At 38.1% G+C, this 16,292-nt stretch overlaps 1 protein-coding gene across 2 annotated transcripts; it reads left to right on the forward strand.

The window, feature by feature from the left end:
* Positions 1-2,221: 2,221 nt before the first annotated feature.
* Positions 2,222-15,930, forward strand: USP44 (ubiquitin specific peptidase 44). 2 transcript variants are annotated; one of them, XM_044228663.1, is made up of 6 exons: positions 2,231-2,870; positions 2,913-3,646; positions 6,932-7,127; positions 9,441-9,549; positions 13,430-13,635; positions 15,244-15,930. In XM_044228663.1, exons 1-6 carry the CDS (start codon positions 2,231-2,233, stop codon positions 15,441-15,443), a joined length of 2,085 nt encoding a protein of 694 aa, XP_044084598.1. In that variant the 3' UTR covers positions 15,444-15,930. The 2 variants fall into 2 exon arrangements, with proteins under 2 accessions (XP_044084597.1, XP_044084598.1); XM_044228662.1 differs by having other exon boundaries at positions 2,222-3,646.
* The last annotated feature ends 362 nt before the right edge of the window (positions 15,931-16,292 follow it).

Consider the following 16,292-nt stretch of genomic DNA (forward strand, 5'->3'; position numbering starts at 1 on the left):
AAAGATTTTATTTATTTATTTGAGAGAGAGCACATATGCAGGAGCATGAGTGCAGGGAGGCGCGGAGCAGACAGCCTGATCATCAGGACCCAGGGATCAGGACCCAGGGATCATCACCTGAGCTGAAGACAGACGCTTAACCAATTAAGGCACCCAGGCACCCCAATAAAGTATTTTGTGATCCCTACTTTTTAACTAGATTACTATTTTTATTTTTATTTATCTATTTTTAAAGATTTTATTTGAAGTGATCTTTTTAGTATATGTGCTGCCGAAGCGAGCACTTGAAGTGATCTTTTAACCCAGCATGGGCCTCAAGTTCACAACCCAGAGGTCGAGTTGCATGCTCCATCTACTGAGCCAGCCAAGTGCCCCTATTTTTAGATAGTTGTAGCAAAAAGTATTTGTGACTCTATTATGATAAAGAAGCACGTTTCTGGGTCAAAGCCATATAGGTTTTGTTCATTTTGTTTTGTTTTGTTGGGGTGGGGTTTTGTTTTTGTTTTTAGAATACACTTCTAACTTCAGATAGTGTGTAGACCCACCAGAATATAAAAATTTATTATATTGCCATCCAGTTCATATTCTTCCTTTTTTCTTTTTTTCTTTTGCTTACTTATCCTTGCACAGTCCTGAGATGCTATTCAAACACAAAAGCATTCTCCTCTTCTATCTCTCTGCCTGCCTCAGGCAAACTGTCAAGTCTGTTAAATTCAAAGTATGTTATAGAGTCATGAATTGAAGGTCATTATTGATTTACTGGTGGAAAGCTAAATTTAAAATGGTAATTAGGTAGGATACTGGGATTTATTTAAATAAATAGATGTTCACTATAGCTACCATTATAGCTACCATTTATTGGGTGTTTACTCTGTGTTAGACAAATATTTTATATTATCTCCTTTCTTCATTGAAGTTGGTATGATTTTTCCCTGTTTTACAGAAGAATTTTAAAGACATTAAAATATTTGCTCAAATCAGACATATAAACAGTATGTAGCAGAGGTAGAATTCTTACCTCGAAGTTTTTGTTTCAGATCTCATGCTTTTTAACTATGGTTATGCTTTAATAACTATGTGGGTAGGGCTCTCAGAATGTAGATATTTGTGAGATATATTTGGGTCTTGCCAGCCCCAATTTTTAAGAAACAATGTAGTTTTGTAAATAGCCCTTGACTGTTGGGTAAAAGGATAGATCTTATTCTAGTTCATTGAAAAGGGGTCATTACCCATTCTTTACCAGTAGATGGTAGCAGAAAATTTTTTAAAAATTATAAAGTTTTTTTTTTTTTTTAAAGATTATTTATTTATTTATTTATTTATTTGACAGGGGTGGGGCACAAGCAGTGGGGAGTGGGAAAGGGAGAAGCAGGTTTCCCGCCCAGCAGGGAGTCCAACACAAGAACTCAATCCCAGGGCCCTGGGACCACGACCCAAGCCAAAGACAGACACCTAACAACTAAGCCCCCCAGACACTCCAGTTTTTATTTTTTTTAAAAAATATTTTATTTATTTATTTGACAGACAGAGATCACAAGTAGGCCAAGAGGCAGGCAGAGAGAGAGGAAAGGAAGCAGGCTCCCTGCTGGGCAGAGAGCCCCATGCGGGGCTCGATTCCAGGATCCTGGGATCATGACCTGGGCCGAAGGAAGAGGCTTAACCCACTGAGCCACCCAGGCGCCCCTATAAAATTATTCTTGAAGGGTACCTGGGTGACTCAGATGATTAAGCCTCTGCCTTTGGCTCTGGTCATGATCTCCAGATCCTGGGATCAGGACCCCCCTGCTCAGTGTGGAGTCTTCTTCTCCCTCTGCTTCTCCCCTGCACTTGTGTAAAAAATAATTGTGTAAATAATATTTTATAGAGAGAGTGCCTGTGCATACATGAGTGGGGGGAGGGGCAAAGGAAAAAGCAGACTCCTTGCCAGGCAGGGAGCCCTATTTTGAGGGACTCAATCCCAGGACCCTAGGATCATGACCTGAACCTAAGGCAAATGCTTAATGGACTGAACCACCCCGGTGTCCCCTTTTCTCTCTCTGAGATGAATAATGAACAAATCAAATCTTAAAAAATAGATAAAATAATTCTTGGTAAAATACCTTATAAAAAATATTGGCTCTTTTATTTAAAACATGGTATTATTCTGCTTAGTTTTCAGATGCTTCAGGTATCGTGAACAGAGACTTGTTTGGATTATGCGTTTCTCAGCTAGACTAAATAAATGTTAACAATGGATAAGTGCAAACATATTGGGCAGCTGCGGCTTGCTCAAGACCATTCTATCCTCAACCCTCAGAAGTGGCATTGTGTGGACTGCAATACGACGGAGTCGATTTGGGCTTGCCTTAGCTGTTCTCATGTTGCCTGTGGAAGATATATTGAAGAACATGCACTCAAGCACTTTCAAGAAAGCAGTCATCCTGTCGCGCTGGAAGTGAATGAGATGTATGTTTTTTGTTACCTTTGTGATGATTATGTTCTTAATGATAATGCAACTGGAGACATGAAGTTACTACGAAGTATGTTAAGTGCAATTAAAAGTCAAAATTATCAGGGCACCACTCGTAGTGGAAGGGTTTTGCGGTCTGTGGGTACGAGTGATGAGAATTACTACTTACAGGATGGCACCCAATCTCTGCTTCAAAATGAAGATCAAATGTATACTGCTCTTTGGCACAGGAGAAGGATATTAATGAGTAAAATCTTTCGAACTTGGTTTGAGCAATCACCCATTGGAAGAAAACGGCAAGAGGAACAATTTCAGGAAAAAATAGCAAAAAGAGAAGTAAGGAAAAGACGACAAGAATTAGAGTTTCAAGTTAAAGCAGAACTGGAAACTACACCTCCTAGAAAGAGTTTACGTTTGCAAGGTCTAGCTCAGTCTGCCACAGTAGAAATCGTTCCTGTTCAAGTTCCACCACAAACCCCAGCATCACCAGCAAAAGATGAAATAGTATCTACCTCAGAAGATGTAAGATTAAAAAAGGCCAGTGACTCCTCAGGTAAACGAAGACCAATAGTAACCCCTGGTGTAACGGGATTGAGAAATTTGGGAAATACTTGCTATATGAATTCTGTTCTTCAAGTGTTGAGTCATTTACTTATTTTTCGGCAATGCTTTTTAAAACTTGATCTGAACCGATGGCTGGCTGTGACAGCTAGTGATAAGACAAGATCACCTTATAAGCACCCACCAATCACAGACACAGTATATCAAATGAATGAATGCCAAGAAAAAGATACGGGCAGTGCTCCCTCCAGACACCCAAGTTTGTCATTAGGACTAAGTGGTGGAGCGTCAAAGAGTAGAAAGATGGAACTTATTCAGCCAAGGGAGCCAAGTTCACAGTACATTTCTCTCTGTCATGAACTGCATACTTTGTTCCAAGTCATGTGGTCTGGAAAGTGGGCCTTGGTCTCCCCATTTGCCATGCTGCACTCCGTGTGGAGGCTAATTCCAGCTTTTCGTGGTTATGCCCAACAGGATGCTCAGGAATTTCTTTGTGAACTTTTGGATAAAATACAACATGAACTAGAGACAACCGGTACTAGGTTACCAGCTCTTCTCCCTACTTCTCAAAGGAAACTTATCAAACAGGTTCTGAATGTTGTGAATAATATTTTTCATGGACAACTTCTTAGTCAGGTATGGGGTTTTTTTTTAATCTTATTTTCATCTTGGGAATTCATAAAATGAAGCCTAAAAATGCATTTTCTCTGTATTTCTAGTGTGTTAGAGCTAATGCTATTTTCACATCAAAATAGATTGCTTTTACAGAAGTCAGCTCACTCATTTACAGTGTTTCACTGATTCACAGGTTTCCTTCATGAATCACTGAAAGTAGTTTTTCACCTATCAATGATTTTTTTGTGGGGAGAGGGAATCAGGAAACAGCTTCTTAGGTTGATAATATTAAATTCATTTTCTGAGGGATTAAGAAGAGAGGGTTTAACCCCAAAGGGAATAGATTTGAAGATGCTGCTGCCTTGAGAATGGATTTTAGTAATTTCAGGAATAAAGTAGCAGCCCTGGAGGACTTTCTGTAAAACCAAAGGGGAAAAAGCCTGAAAGCTTTAACAAATAGGTAGGGAAGTTTTAAAGTAAGTAGACGTGATTTCATTGAGAATAATCCTAAATGGTTTTCCTTTATTTTAATTACAGCTATAAAAGTTTTTCTTGTGAAAAAGAATCATGAAACCAGAATCTTCCATCTAATTAATAGCTCTCTATAATGAGTGGACTTATTGGTAAACTATTACTAGACATAAGGCTCTCTACTTTTCCATCACACGGAGCTTAAAAATCTTTTGTTTTAGGCAGTTTGGCTGTACAGGTCCTTTCTTTCCCCTTGTACACCTACCTCTGCTCCTCTGTTTTACTTTCACAGTAATGTACAATCTTTTGTCCTTATAGCATACTTTTCTGGAATGTAGCTTAAATACATTTATTTAAAAAAATTTTTAAAGCTCTATGCCTGATGTGGGGCTTCAACTCACAATCCTGAAATCAAGAGTTGCATGCTCTACCGACTGAGCCAGCCAGGTGCCTTAAGTATTTCATATGTAATTATTAGGGTTTATCTTTGATGTTTATCCCACTTAATGTTTCAGAAATGCAAAGTTCTACATTGTGCCATTTATCAAGTAAGACTTGTTTCTTGTGTTGCATGCAATTTTATTTTTCCACCACTTTTATCTAAAAGCTTAAAAAGCACCATTAATAGGAGAGCCTGGCTGGCTCAGTCGGTAGAGCATGCAGCTCTTGATCCTTGAGGTGGTGAGTTCAAGCCCTATGTTGGGCCCAGAGCTTACTTTAAAAAAAAGTTAAAATGCACTATTATAAACAGAAGTAATATATAGTCATAAAAACCTGAATGATATGGTAAATCTATGTAGCAAAAAAAAAATCATCCCCTTATCCCATAACCCCACAACCCACACATAAAACTATTAATATTTTGGTATACTTTCTTCTAGTTTTTTTTTCCTCTATACATTAAAATTTTTTTTTTAAATTTAAAGTTTTGTTTTTGTTTTTGTTTTTTAAGTAGGTTCCATGTGGAGCCCAACTTGGGGCTTGAACTCATTGACCCTGTGATCAAGATCTGATCAAGAGTCAGGCACTTACTTTATGGGGCACCTGGGTGGCTCAGTGGGTTAAGCTTCTGCCTTCAACTCAGGTCATGATCTCAGGGTCCTGGGATCAAACTCTGTACCGGGCTCTCTGCTCAGCTGGGAGCCTTCTTACCCCTCTCTCTCTCTGCCTGCCTCTGCCTACTTGTGAACTCTATCTTATAAATAAATAATCTTAAAAAAGGGGGGGCATTTTAACTGATTAAGCCACCCACGCACCCTTTCTTTTGCACATTTTTTTAAAAAAATTTGTTTATTTATTTAAGAGAGGGAGAGAGAAAGAACATAAGCAGGGGGAGTGGCAGAAGGAAAGGGAAAAGCAGATCCCCCACTGAGCAGGGAGCCCAAGAGAGGGACCGTGGGATCATGACCTGAGCCAAAGGCAGATGCTAACTGACTGAGCCACCCAGGCGCTCCTCTTCTGTACATTTTATATTTTCTCCTACTTGCGCAGTCATGCTGAATTTACCTGCTTTTTTTTTTTTCCAAAGATTTTATTTATTTATTTGAGAGGGAGAGAATCAGAAAGAGAGAGAGCATGGGAAGGGGGTGGGTCAGAGGGAGAAGCAGACTCCCTGCCAAGCAGGGAGCCCCATGTGAGACTCATCCAGGCACTCCAGGATCATGACCTGAGCTGAAGGCCGTCACTTAACCAAGTAAGCCACCCAGGTACCCCAAATTTATCTGCCTTTTTCATTATTAAGGTAAAGATTTTTCATAGTCATTAAGATATTTGATCATTTTTTTAAACAACATGTCAATGTTCATTATATGTATATACCATAATTTATTTACCCATTCCTGTATTGTTGACTTGTAAACTATTTCCAATTTTTCTTTTCTTTTTTTTTTTTTTTAAAGATTTTATTTATTTATTTGACAGAGAGAGATCACAAGTTGGCAGAGAGGCAGGCAGAGAGAGAGAGAGAGGAGGAAGCAGGCTCCCTGCTGAGCAGAGAGCCGGATGTGGGACTCGGTCCCAGGACCCTGAGATCATGACCTGAGCCGAAGGCAGCGGCTTAACCCACTGAGCCACCCAGGCGCCCCTATTTCCAATTTTTCTATTATTATAATGTCTTAATACATTTTCTTCTAATGATTTCACTAAGACAGAGTCCTAGAATTACTTTGTCAAAGGATAGGACTTTTGATGCTTGGCTACAAATTTCTTTCCAGAAAGTTACAACTTTATATTTTGAATAGTGCAAGGATGCCTATGAGAGTATGGCATCATTTATATTAAATGTATTGTCTTTTGAAGTTATCAGTTGGTAAGGCTATATATAAAAATATACAAATAGTATTTTATTTGTATCACTGTTAAAAAGTTACAGGGATTTGGGGAGAGAAAATTAATGAAAGATAAGTAAGGAAAGGGGCACCTGGATGGTTCAGTGGGTTAAAGCCTCTGCCTTCCGCTCAGGTCATGATCTCAGGGTCCTGGGATCAAGCCCTACATTGGCCTCCCTGCTCAGCAGGGAGCCTGCTTTCCCCTTTCCCTTTGCCTGCAGTTCCCCCTGCTTATCTCCTCTCTCTCATTGACAAATATATCTTTATAAATAAATAAATAAATAAAATAAACCCCACCAGTACATAGTGGGTTTAATGACAGTGATTGAAAGGAAAAATTATAATAATGAAAAAAAAAAATCCCTGAAAATAATATGAAGCAGATTACTCAGAATTCTGACAGTGCATTTTCAGAAGAAAAGCTAATTTACAGCAGTGACTTCTATAGTGAAGGGAGTAAATGTTTTGATAGGATTGTAATCTGAAAAACTAATATTTTTATTTGCAGGTTACATGTCTTGCATGTGACAACAAATCAAATACCATAGAACCTTTCTGGGACTTATCACTGGAATTTCCAGAAAGATACCAATGCAGTGGAAGAGATATTACTTCCCAGCCATGTCTGGTTACTGAAATGCTGGCCAAATTCACAGAAACTGAAGCTTTAGAAGGAAAAGTCTACGTATGTGACCACTGTAACTGTAAGTAGAGACTGTATATTCTCTTTGCTTTTCTAAGATTAAAAAGGATAACACAAATGAGAGGAAGCTGAAAGAAATTCCTGAAGTAGCAGTTCTGGAAATAAACTTTGTTAGTTCATCAAAAGAAACTGGGATAGATATTTCTACTTTATAACTGGCATCTGTGAACTATGTGTTTTGCATTATTGGTGACGTTAACTTTTTTTGATCTCATAGTCAAATATGGTGAGAAAGGATTCATGAAATAAGAAATTTGAACTTAATATGTGAGGTAGAATAAAGTAGCGATGAGGACTAGTAAAAGGAAAACGCATTATTTAGTACTAAGTAAAATGCTTTAAGAGTCTTTTTGCTACATATCAGAACATTGATGTATAGATAATATATGTATGTAAGTGTGTATGCATACCTATACAATAGGAAATACATAGCTGGACTACTGCTATAGAGAGGCTTCATAAAAACAAAGATTTAGTCAAAAACCATCTACTGACTATCTCTTCTATATTACTCATTGTTCTAATTGCTTTGGATAGAAGTAAAACACTTTCAAGGAGCTCACATATGTAATGGAAGAAACCAACGATTAAGATCTATTATGAGAAATTCTCTCTACTCGAGAGAGTCCCTCCCCCCCAGCACTGGGGAACGAAATAATTCTTTCAGTTAAAGGGAAGCGTCATTCTTCAGGGAAATTGTGTATAAAACATCACAGAGCTGCTGTATCTTTTTCTCGTGTCCTTATCTTCTCTATCAGTGTGTGTGTGGTATCTTAGTGTTTATGCTATACATTTTTAGGTATTCTCTCTAATTTCCATGTTTGAAAAAGATGATCTTAGGGTTTTAGATACTAAACTTCTAAGATAATATAAAAGATGTATTGGATAGTCCAGCATTGAAGAAATGTCACATCAGTTGATGATTTTTTAAGAATAACTTATATGAACATTTTCTGAGTGCTATCTAATATGAACTCTGTGATAAATAGCCTAGGATTTATAAGGTTTGAAAAAAAGTGAACCTTTATCAAATTCAAATGGTGACGTACTTTTTTGCTTGGACATAAATGTGAATGGTCCTAGATGCTTTCATCCACCAAATCTGGGAATAGAAAGATACCATGAACAAATGCAGAATACCGTTCTATAACATTTTTGTGTGTGTTTACTGGGTCTCTCAAATTAAGTCCTAAAAGAGCTGCTGTAATTTAATATATAAAGGCAGATGTTTAAAATTATAAGTCAGGGAGTTGATATCACTTTTTAAAAATTTTTTATTTATTTATTCATGAGAGACTGAGAGAGAGGCAGAGGGAGAAGCAGGCTCCCCACTGAGCAGGGAGCCTGACGTGGGGCTCAACCCCAGAACCACAGGATCGTGACCTGAGCTGAAGGCAGACACTTAACCATCTGAGCCACCCTGGCACCCTGGTATTACTTAGCTAGCTATACGTGGGCCGTGTATTCAGGGAGAGGATCCAAAAGTAGGTACAGGACATTCAGCAGCACTGGATAGCTGGATCTCAGGGATAGAGACCTAGAGGACAGGCCACCTGTAGCAAATGTAGACAGCTTACGGGACAGCCTCATGGGGGCTGGTTCCACGACCTGCGTGAGAAGCAGCTGGTGCTGTGGCTTGAGTCAGAGCTGTTGTATCAGCTGAAGGACAGCTCCTGGGCATCCGGAGCAAACTCTAGTGGATAGTGGCGCAGCCAGAAGCTGCAGGCACAATTCATGGGTGAACCTCCAGAGAAGCAGAAGAGACAACAAAAAGAATCCTAAGTGCCCCTTGTTTAAGATCTGGTACCAAAATAGCAAAAGCAAGACACTGACGGAGGCCTTAGGCTCAGAGCTGGAAGAGGACTGCTTTGTCAGAAAGTGGGGAAGAATGTTCTGGACTAGTAAGAACCCCACCCCGGCATTCCAGTTAGCCTCAGTAGATGAACTATGATGCTTTTTTAAATTAAGAATTTGAGAAGAGTATATTAAAGCATGTTTAGGGACAGTTTTAACTTATCTTATTAAATGGCATTGCCAAATCCATTTTTAAATATTATAGCACTAGATCATTCTTTTGCCTTATTTGTGAGAGTATATTAAATCAGGTGCTTAATTGTTTACATGTCTGTCTGCCTGACTAGCTCTTAAATTGTGTGCCTCTCAGTTTTTTGTGAGGCCACGTCTTTATCTGTACCACAATACAATACCTGTAACAGAGAAAATGTTTAATAATACAAGTCTAAAGTGCTTAAAGTTTACTCCGCATTTCCTTGTGTCTTTAAATTTGATTCTCATTCTGTCTTTGATATCACAGCAAAGCGTAGAAAGTTTTCTTCAAAATCAGTTGTACTCACAGAAGCACAAAAACAGCTTATGATTTGCCACCTACCTCAAGTTCTCAGACTACATCTCAAACGATTCAGGTTAGTAGTAGTAGTATTCCAACTACATACTTCTTTTGTATGTTGGTTTGTTTGCTTTAAATATTTTTTTGTTTTTAAGTAAGCTCTATACTCAGTGTGGGGCTTGAACTTAAAGCCCCAAGATAAAATCTTTTTGCTCTACTAACTAAGCCAGCCAGTCACCCACCCCTCAAATACACACTCAAAGTTAATCATTCCTTGTGCTTATAGTACTTCAAAATTTAACACATGTGATGAATCAGATGTTAATAGTATATTCTTGGCTAGTAGATGACTTCACATCTATCTACTTTTATATTTTTTTAAAAGATAAAAAAAAAAATGTCGTCATTATCTCTAGCCTTAATCAATAGACACCATTTTCAGTAAGTAAGCGTCCGGTTAGCTTCCCTTGTAGATTGCATTGCCAATGAGTAGACCCTTCACATTTTGGTCTGTAATATTATTCTTGTAAGCTCCTGCTTACAGAGTTTAATATTCAACATATTTTAGGTATAAAAGTTTTAAATTCATAACTTAAGAGTATTTGACCCAATTGCCTCATTCTTGGAAAATACCTAAGGTATAGCAGTTCAATTCAGAGCAGTTAACAAAAACAAAAACAAAAAAGACTCTAGAGTTCAGAAATACATTTAATCAGACAAATTACTTTGCAAAACTGTTAGTTAAGCAAAGCATATGGTTTCATACCTCGCAATAACCATGTTAACCTTAGGGCTTTGTTCTTAAGTTACTTTATGTGTGATGATTTGAAAACTTTCGAGACTGTGTTTTTCATACATATTGGTTTTTGGCTTGTTTAAAGTTGTGTGTGTGTGTGTTTAAGATTTTATCTCTTTTTTGAGAGACTGACTGAGCAAGAGAGAGAGCACACATGAGCCAGGGCAGAGGGAAAGGGAGAAGCAGGCTCCCCTGCTGAGAAGGGAGCCTGATTGCAGGGCTTGACCCCAGAACTCTAAAATCATGACCTGAGCCCAAGGCAGGCACCTAACTGAACCACCCAGGCTCCCCTTAAAGTTTTTCTTTTTTTTAAATAATTAAAATAATACATGTTGTTTAAAACAATCCAAACTTGGGGCACCTGGGAGGATCAGTGGGTTAAAGCCTCTGTCTTGGGATCGAGTCCCCTGAGATCAAGGCCCACATCAGGCTCTCTGCTCAGCAGGGAGTCTGCTTCCCCCACCCTCTCTGCCTGCCTCCCTGCCTGCTTGTTATCTCTACCCCTGCCAAATAAATAAATAAAATATTTAAAAACAATCCAAATTTTGCAGAAGGTAAAGTAAAAGTCCAGTACCTCTTTCTTCTCAACCCCACTTCCCAGTTATTTCAGTTACTTATGGAAGCTGTTAAAGGTATAGTCAACAAGTAACACGTGAGTGCTGTTAAATGCAAGATGATGTTCTACATTCCTGTGGAATATAAAGTAGGAGTCTTTCCTCAAGATTATAGTCAGGCATGCACGGAAATAGTAGTGAAATAGAAATACTGTGGGGGCACCTGGCTGGCTCAGTTGGTAGAGTATACGACTCATAATCTCAGGGTTGAGAGTTCAAGCCCCATGCTGTGCATGGAGCCTCGTTAAAATTTTTTAAAAATTAAAAAGGAAAAAGAAAAACGCTAAGTATCACAAGTTATATACAAATTGATTTATCAGAGATATGGAAGAGGGAGTTAGCTGATGTCTAAATGTTCCCAAAGTCTGATGGCATAGGGGTCTTTGTGTCATTTAAGTCTCAGTTCATATGTCCATTCTTAAGAGCACACTTCCCCAACCGTCCTATTTAAAAGTAGCACCACCCAACCCTCATTATCACATAACCCCATTTTTGCATAAATGGCAAAACCCACTGTCTGCAGTCTGTAGTTTATTTACGTACTCCTCTCCCTCTGGCAGTGGAACAAGAGATCAGTAATGACAGGGACCTTGTCTATGCCTATGTCTCAAGGCCCAGAACCGAGTTCTGTACACAGTAGTTGCCCCAAAATATTTATTAAGTGAATTTGGTATATGCGGAAGGAGGAGCACTTTAGCCTAAGGGAGTAACATGAAGTATGGAGGAGGAACCTGGAAAGGTATACAAAAAAGGTTTAGTGAAGTCAGGTGAGACCTGCCACTGTGCATTAAATCAAGTGGAATAAAAACAAGAAGATTAGTTAGGAGGTTAATATTATAGTCCATGACCAGGTAAGAAGGGCCAGGGAGCATGGAGAAGTAAGAGCATAAACGAGATTCTGTAAAGAGAGAACTGAAAGGACTTCAATTTTGGTTACTTAAATTTATGCTGAATTGGCTATGATACTGTTGAAGAACTTCCTGTTCTTCCTAATTGCAGCTTTAATCTGGTATTTCAAGCTCTCCTTTGAGTTAAACCTATTTGACCCTATCTCTGTCTTTTGCCCAAAACATTTTTGACCCTTCATGCCATGTTTATTCTGATTCAGAGATTTTGTTTATGCTGCCTTTACATTTATCTTTCTCCTTTTTCTTCATCTGTTCAAAAGCACTATTGTATTTGCCAATGTATAAAATATATAGGATATATAAAATATAAAAGGGAAAATGGGATAGAGGAGGGGTATAGAGGAGCCTCTGAAAAAGCGTTAAGAAATGGAACATTTCTGGTACCTTAGACACTCCCCATGTGTGCTTCCCAGTTCAATGTTCTCCCTTCTCTTTGAAGCAAACTACTATGAACTTGGGATATAGTGTTATCTTGTTATCATTTTACTGTATTTCCATCAGCAGAAAAAAAACCTGGGTACCCAGGAATGGGTATTGTCTATTTAGATAGATTATGAGTGTTTATTTAGCATTAAATAATGTAAGGTTTGAATGATATGGTAAACTAAAAGAATCTTTTGAATGATAGAAATTATAGGAACTTGTGTTAAGCAAGTCCCATTTTTTTAATATGCTTGGTCTTCCATGTTGACTACTTAACAGGTGCATTGAATATAGATCTCTTATACATTTCATGGGAGAAGTTTTGGGATATGACTCTCCCAACAGATAATTTAATTTGCAAGTCTCATCTTTAGTTCCACACAATTTTATAGTGTGCTAATAACATTTTCACATATTTCTGCTTCACAAAACCTATCTTCCTTTCTCCTTCTCTGCTTACTATTATTTGTCATAACCTCATGTTTTAGTTCTTTAATGCTATCATGTTTTCATCTGTGTCTGTCTTTTGTCTCTGTACCACTGTAAACCAAGCTTCATTACAGTTTCTTGAATAACACATTATTTTCCCCTGTAGCACCAGCTCATACTGTGTGCATGATAAAAACATTGCTTGTTGTGCTTTGGTTCAATAAGAGGAAGCATGACCAACAGACTGAGAAAATGACAGTACAGAGGCATTATTTGAGTTCTATCCCTAATGAGTGTTGTGCTGACTTAATAGGGAAGGGTTACAGTTCCTATTTTTTTCTTAGAAGAGCTTTAAAGTGTTCCAAAGAATTAGAGATGCCTTTTTTTTGTCCTGCTTTTTCCATATACCTGGCCAAGAAAGGTCCAGGTTATGTCTCCCAAGAACAAATTCTAGATTCTGGAGTATCTTCCACATGGTGTGACAAGGCAAGAGAGAATTAAAAACCCTTTGGTACCCTGAATTAATCTAGGCCATAATTTCCTTTGCTGAAAGTTGATTTACTTCCACTATCAATTAACTGCAGAAGACAAATATTTTAAAACCTGTTAAATGAACGTAAATTTTCCATTTATAGCCAACTTCAGCATTCAAAGGATTTTATATTTATATTATTTTACATATGACACTTTGTATTCTATATTGAGGCCTTTTATTATGACTGTCTGAACCTAGTACATGGTTATATTCCCTTGACTTTTTTTTATTCTACCCTGGTTTGTTCACAGGTGGTCAGGACGTAATAACCGAGAGAAAATTGGTGTTCATGTTGGCTTTGAAGAAATCTTAAACATGGAGCCTTATTGCTGCAGGGAATCCCTGAAATCCCTCAGACCAGAATGCTTTATCTATGATTTATCTGCTGTAGTAATGCACCATGGGAAAGGATTTGGCTCAGGACACTACACTGCCTACTGCTATAATTCTGAAGGAGGTATATAGATGGGGAAAGTATTTTATTTTGGGTCACACCTGGAAACTGATATTCAGGCTTTACAATTTCTAAATTGGCCACTAAGCATCTTAAGTGAAGCCACTAGACCTTTTTTTTTTAACAATACTTTTTCTTTTGTTTTGTTTTGTTTTATTGATTTATTTGACAGAGATCACAAGTAGGCAGAGAGGCAGGCAGGGAGAGAGGAAGAGAAGCAGGCTCCCTGCTGAGCAGAGAGCCAGCCCAATGTGGGGCTCGATCCCAGCACCCAGGGATTATGACCTGAGCCGAAGGTAGAGGCTTTAACCCACTGAGCCACCCAGGTGCCCCTGACCCTTTTTTTTCAATAATACTTCTGCAGTTCTTAAAAAACAAAAAGAAATCAAGGATTTGTGCAGAAAATAGAATATTTTCTGCAGGATTATAGTAGTTTTGACTTTCAGAGGCTGTAGCAATAGGATAATAAGGATGGTCACATTAGTTAAAAGTCATTTTGCTATCTTACAAGCGTATTTGTAAGGACAAGTCCTCTGTCTACTGGTTCCATCTTGTTAATTTTGTTAGAGAACAGAGCATTAATGAACTGGGATCACAGATATTTAGAACAAACTCTGAGTTCAGGTTTTCCTTTTTATTTTTTAAAGATTTTATTTATTTGAGGGAGAGAGAGAAGGAGGGGGCAGAAAGGATGGGGGAAGGGGCAGAGGGAGAGAGAGAAGCCGACTTCCCATTGAGCAGGGAGCCTGACACGGGGCTAGATCCCAGGACCCTGGCATCATGACATGAGCCAGAGGCAGATGCTTCACCACCTGAGCCACCCAGGCGCCCCGAGTTCAGGTTTTAAAACTCACTTTCACTTACTGCCTCCATGGACCCTCAAGGATAGTCTTCATAGGTGGCAAAATTGACTTAGGTTTCACTTTTTGTTTTTTTTAAAGATTTTATTTATTTATTTGTCAGAGAGAGAGCGAGCGAGAGCGAGCACAGGCAGACAGAGTGGCAGGCAGAGTCAGAGGGAGAAGCAGGCTCCCTGCGGAGCAAGGAGCCCGATGTGGGACTCGATCCCAGGACGCTGGGATCATGACCTGAGCCGAAGGCAGCTGCCTAACCAACTGAGCCACCCAGGCGTCCCTAGGTTTCACTTTTTATTTCCCCTTCCTTCAACTACTACTGAACAAGGTCTGAGCCTCCCCATTCATACCATTCCCCCTCACCCAGAAAAAAGGAGAGAAAGCCCACATAATCCACGAATGCAATTAATTTAACAATAAACTACCAAGAGTGAGTTGCACACTGCTTGCTTTATAGTATGATTAGCAGCAAAAACATTAACTGGTCGGATTATACCTAGAATTAAAGATAGTGTCAAGTGAACTAGTAAGATATTTTAATTTCAGATTACTTCTAGAATAGAGGTAGATGATTCCAGAATAACATACTGCCAAGCTGTATTTCTCATTAATAGAAATGGATTGGCTAATTATTTTCCCTTCAAAGAAACGTAACTCTCATTGAGACTATAATGCCTTTAAATCCATTTTAATTTATATTAGAAACTTCTAAAGTTATTTTATAAACATTAAGGTATATTTCTGTGCTTCACTCTAGGGTTCTGGGTACACTGCAATGATTCCAAGCTAAGCATGTGCACTATGGATGAAGTATGCAAGGCCCAAGCTTATATCTTGTTTTATACCCAGCGAGTTACTGAGAATGAACATTCTAAACTCTTGCCTCCAGAATTCCTGTCTGGTAGCCAACATCCCAATGAAGAAGCTGATACCTCTTCTAATGAAATCCTTAGCTGATCCAAAGACAGTGGGGCTTTCTTCTTGCGATTTTATATATACTTTTTAAAAGGGCTTACAATTTTGAGTTTCATTGTTTTTTTACTTAGGAATCAGTGCACTGTTTATACATTTTGTATCTACAACAAAACTCCTTTTACAGAAACAAGATTAGCATAAATATGTGTATCAATGACAGCAAGCAGGTAACTAAACTTTTTTCAAGTACTTGGGAGTTTTAAACTTTTAGTGTTTACTTCAGACTAGCATTACCTCTTTTTTATTTTGATGTCTTAATTGCCTCAGATCATGAATTTGTGCAATCTTTCCCCAAAATTCAGGTGGCATCATTTTATACATTTATTTATCTTTTGTAGGCATTTTCTATACAAATTCTTATTAGATGGAAAATTAGGTACTTTCTTTACTAATAGTCATATCAAAAAAAAAATTTCTTTCAGGCCATTTGTATGCTGAAGTTATCTTTGCCCTTTGAAGGGAGTTAAACTACTACTGTGAAATATCAAGGTATTACCTAAATAATCATCAATCACACTAATTTATATTCCTGAGGCTTTGTGTGTTACAGGGCTCAGAATAGACATTACTTTGGTTAACGGAACTTCCATTTTTCCAAAAATTTATTAAGTTTTAAGAATTGTTCTTTATTTGGCATAGTCCAAAATGAAAATGACAGCTTTATAAATAGTGTATTTAAATTACTTCAGTACTGAGGACATGAAAACAATGATGGCTGGGACTTACAATGATGATTTGTTTGGCAGCAAACAGGTTTGTCCAGATTCTAAATAAACAGTCTTATCAAAAATCTGAATTCAGCAGTGTATTATGATATACAAGTACAGTTTA

The sequence above is a fragment of the Neovison vison genome, chromosome 12 (assembly GCF_020171115.1).
Source record: "Neovison vison isolate M4711 chromosome 12, ASM_NN_V1, whole genome shotgun sequence".
Taxonomy (NCBI): Eukaryota; Metazoa; Chordata; class Mammalia; order Carnivora; family Mustelidae; genus Neogale; species Neogale vison.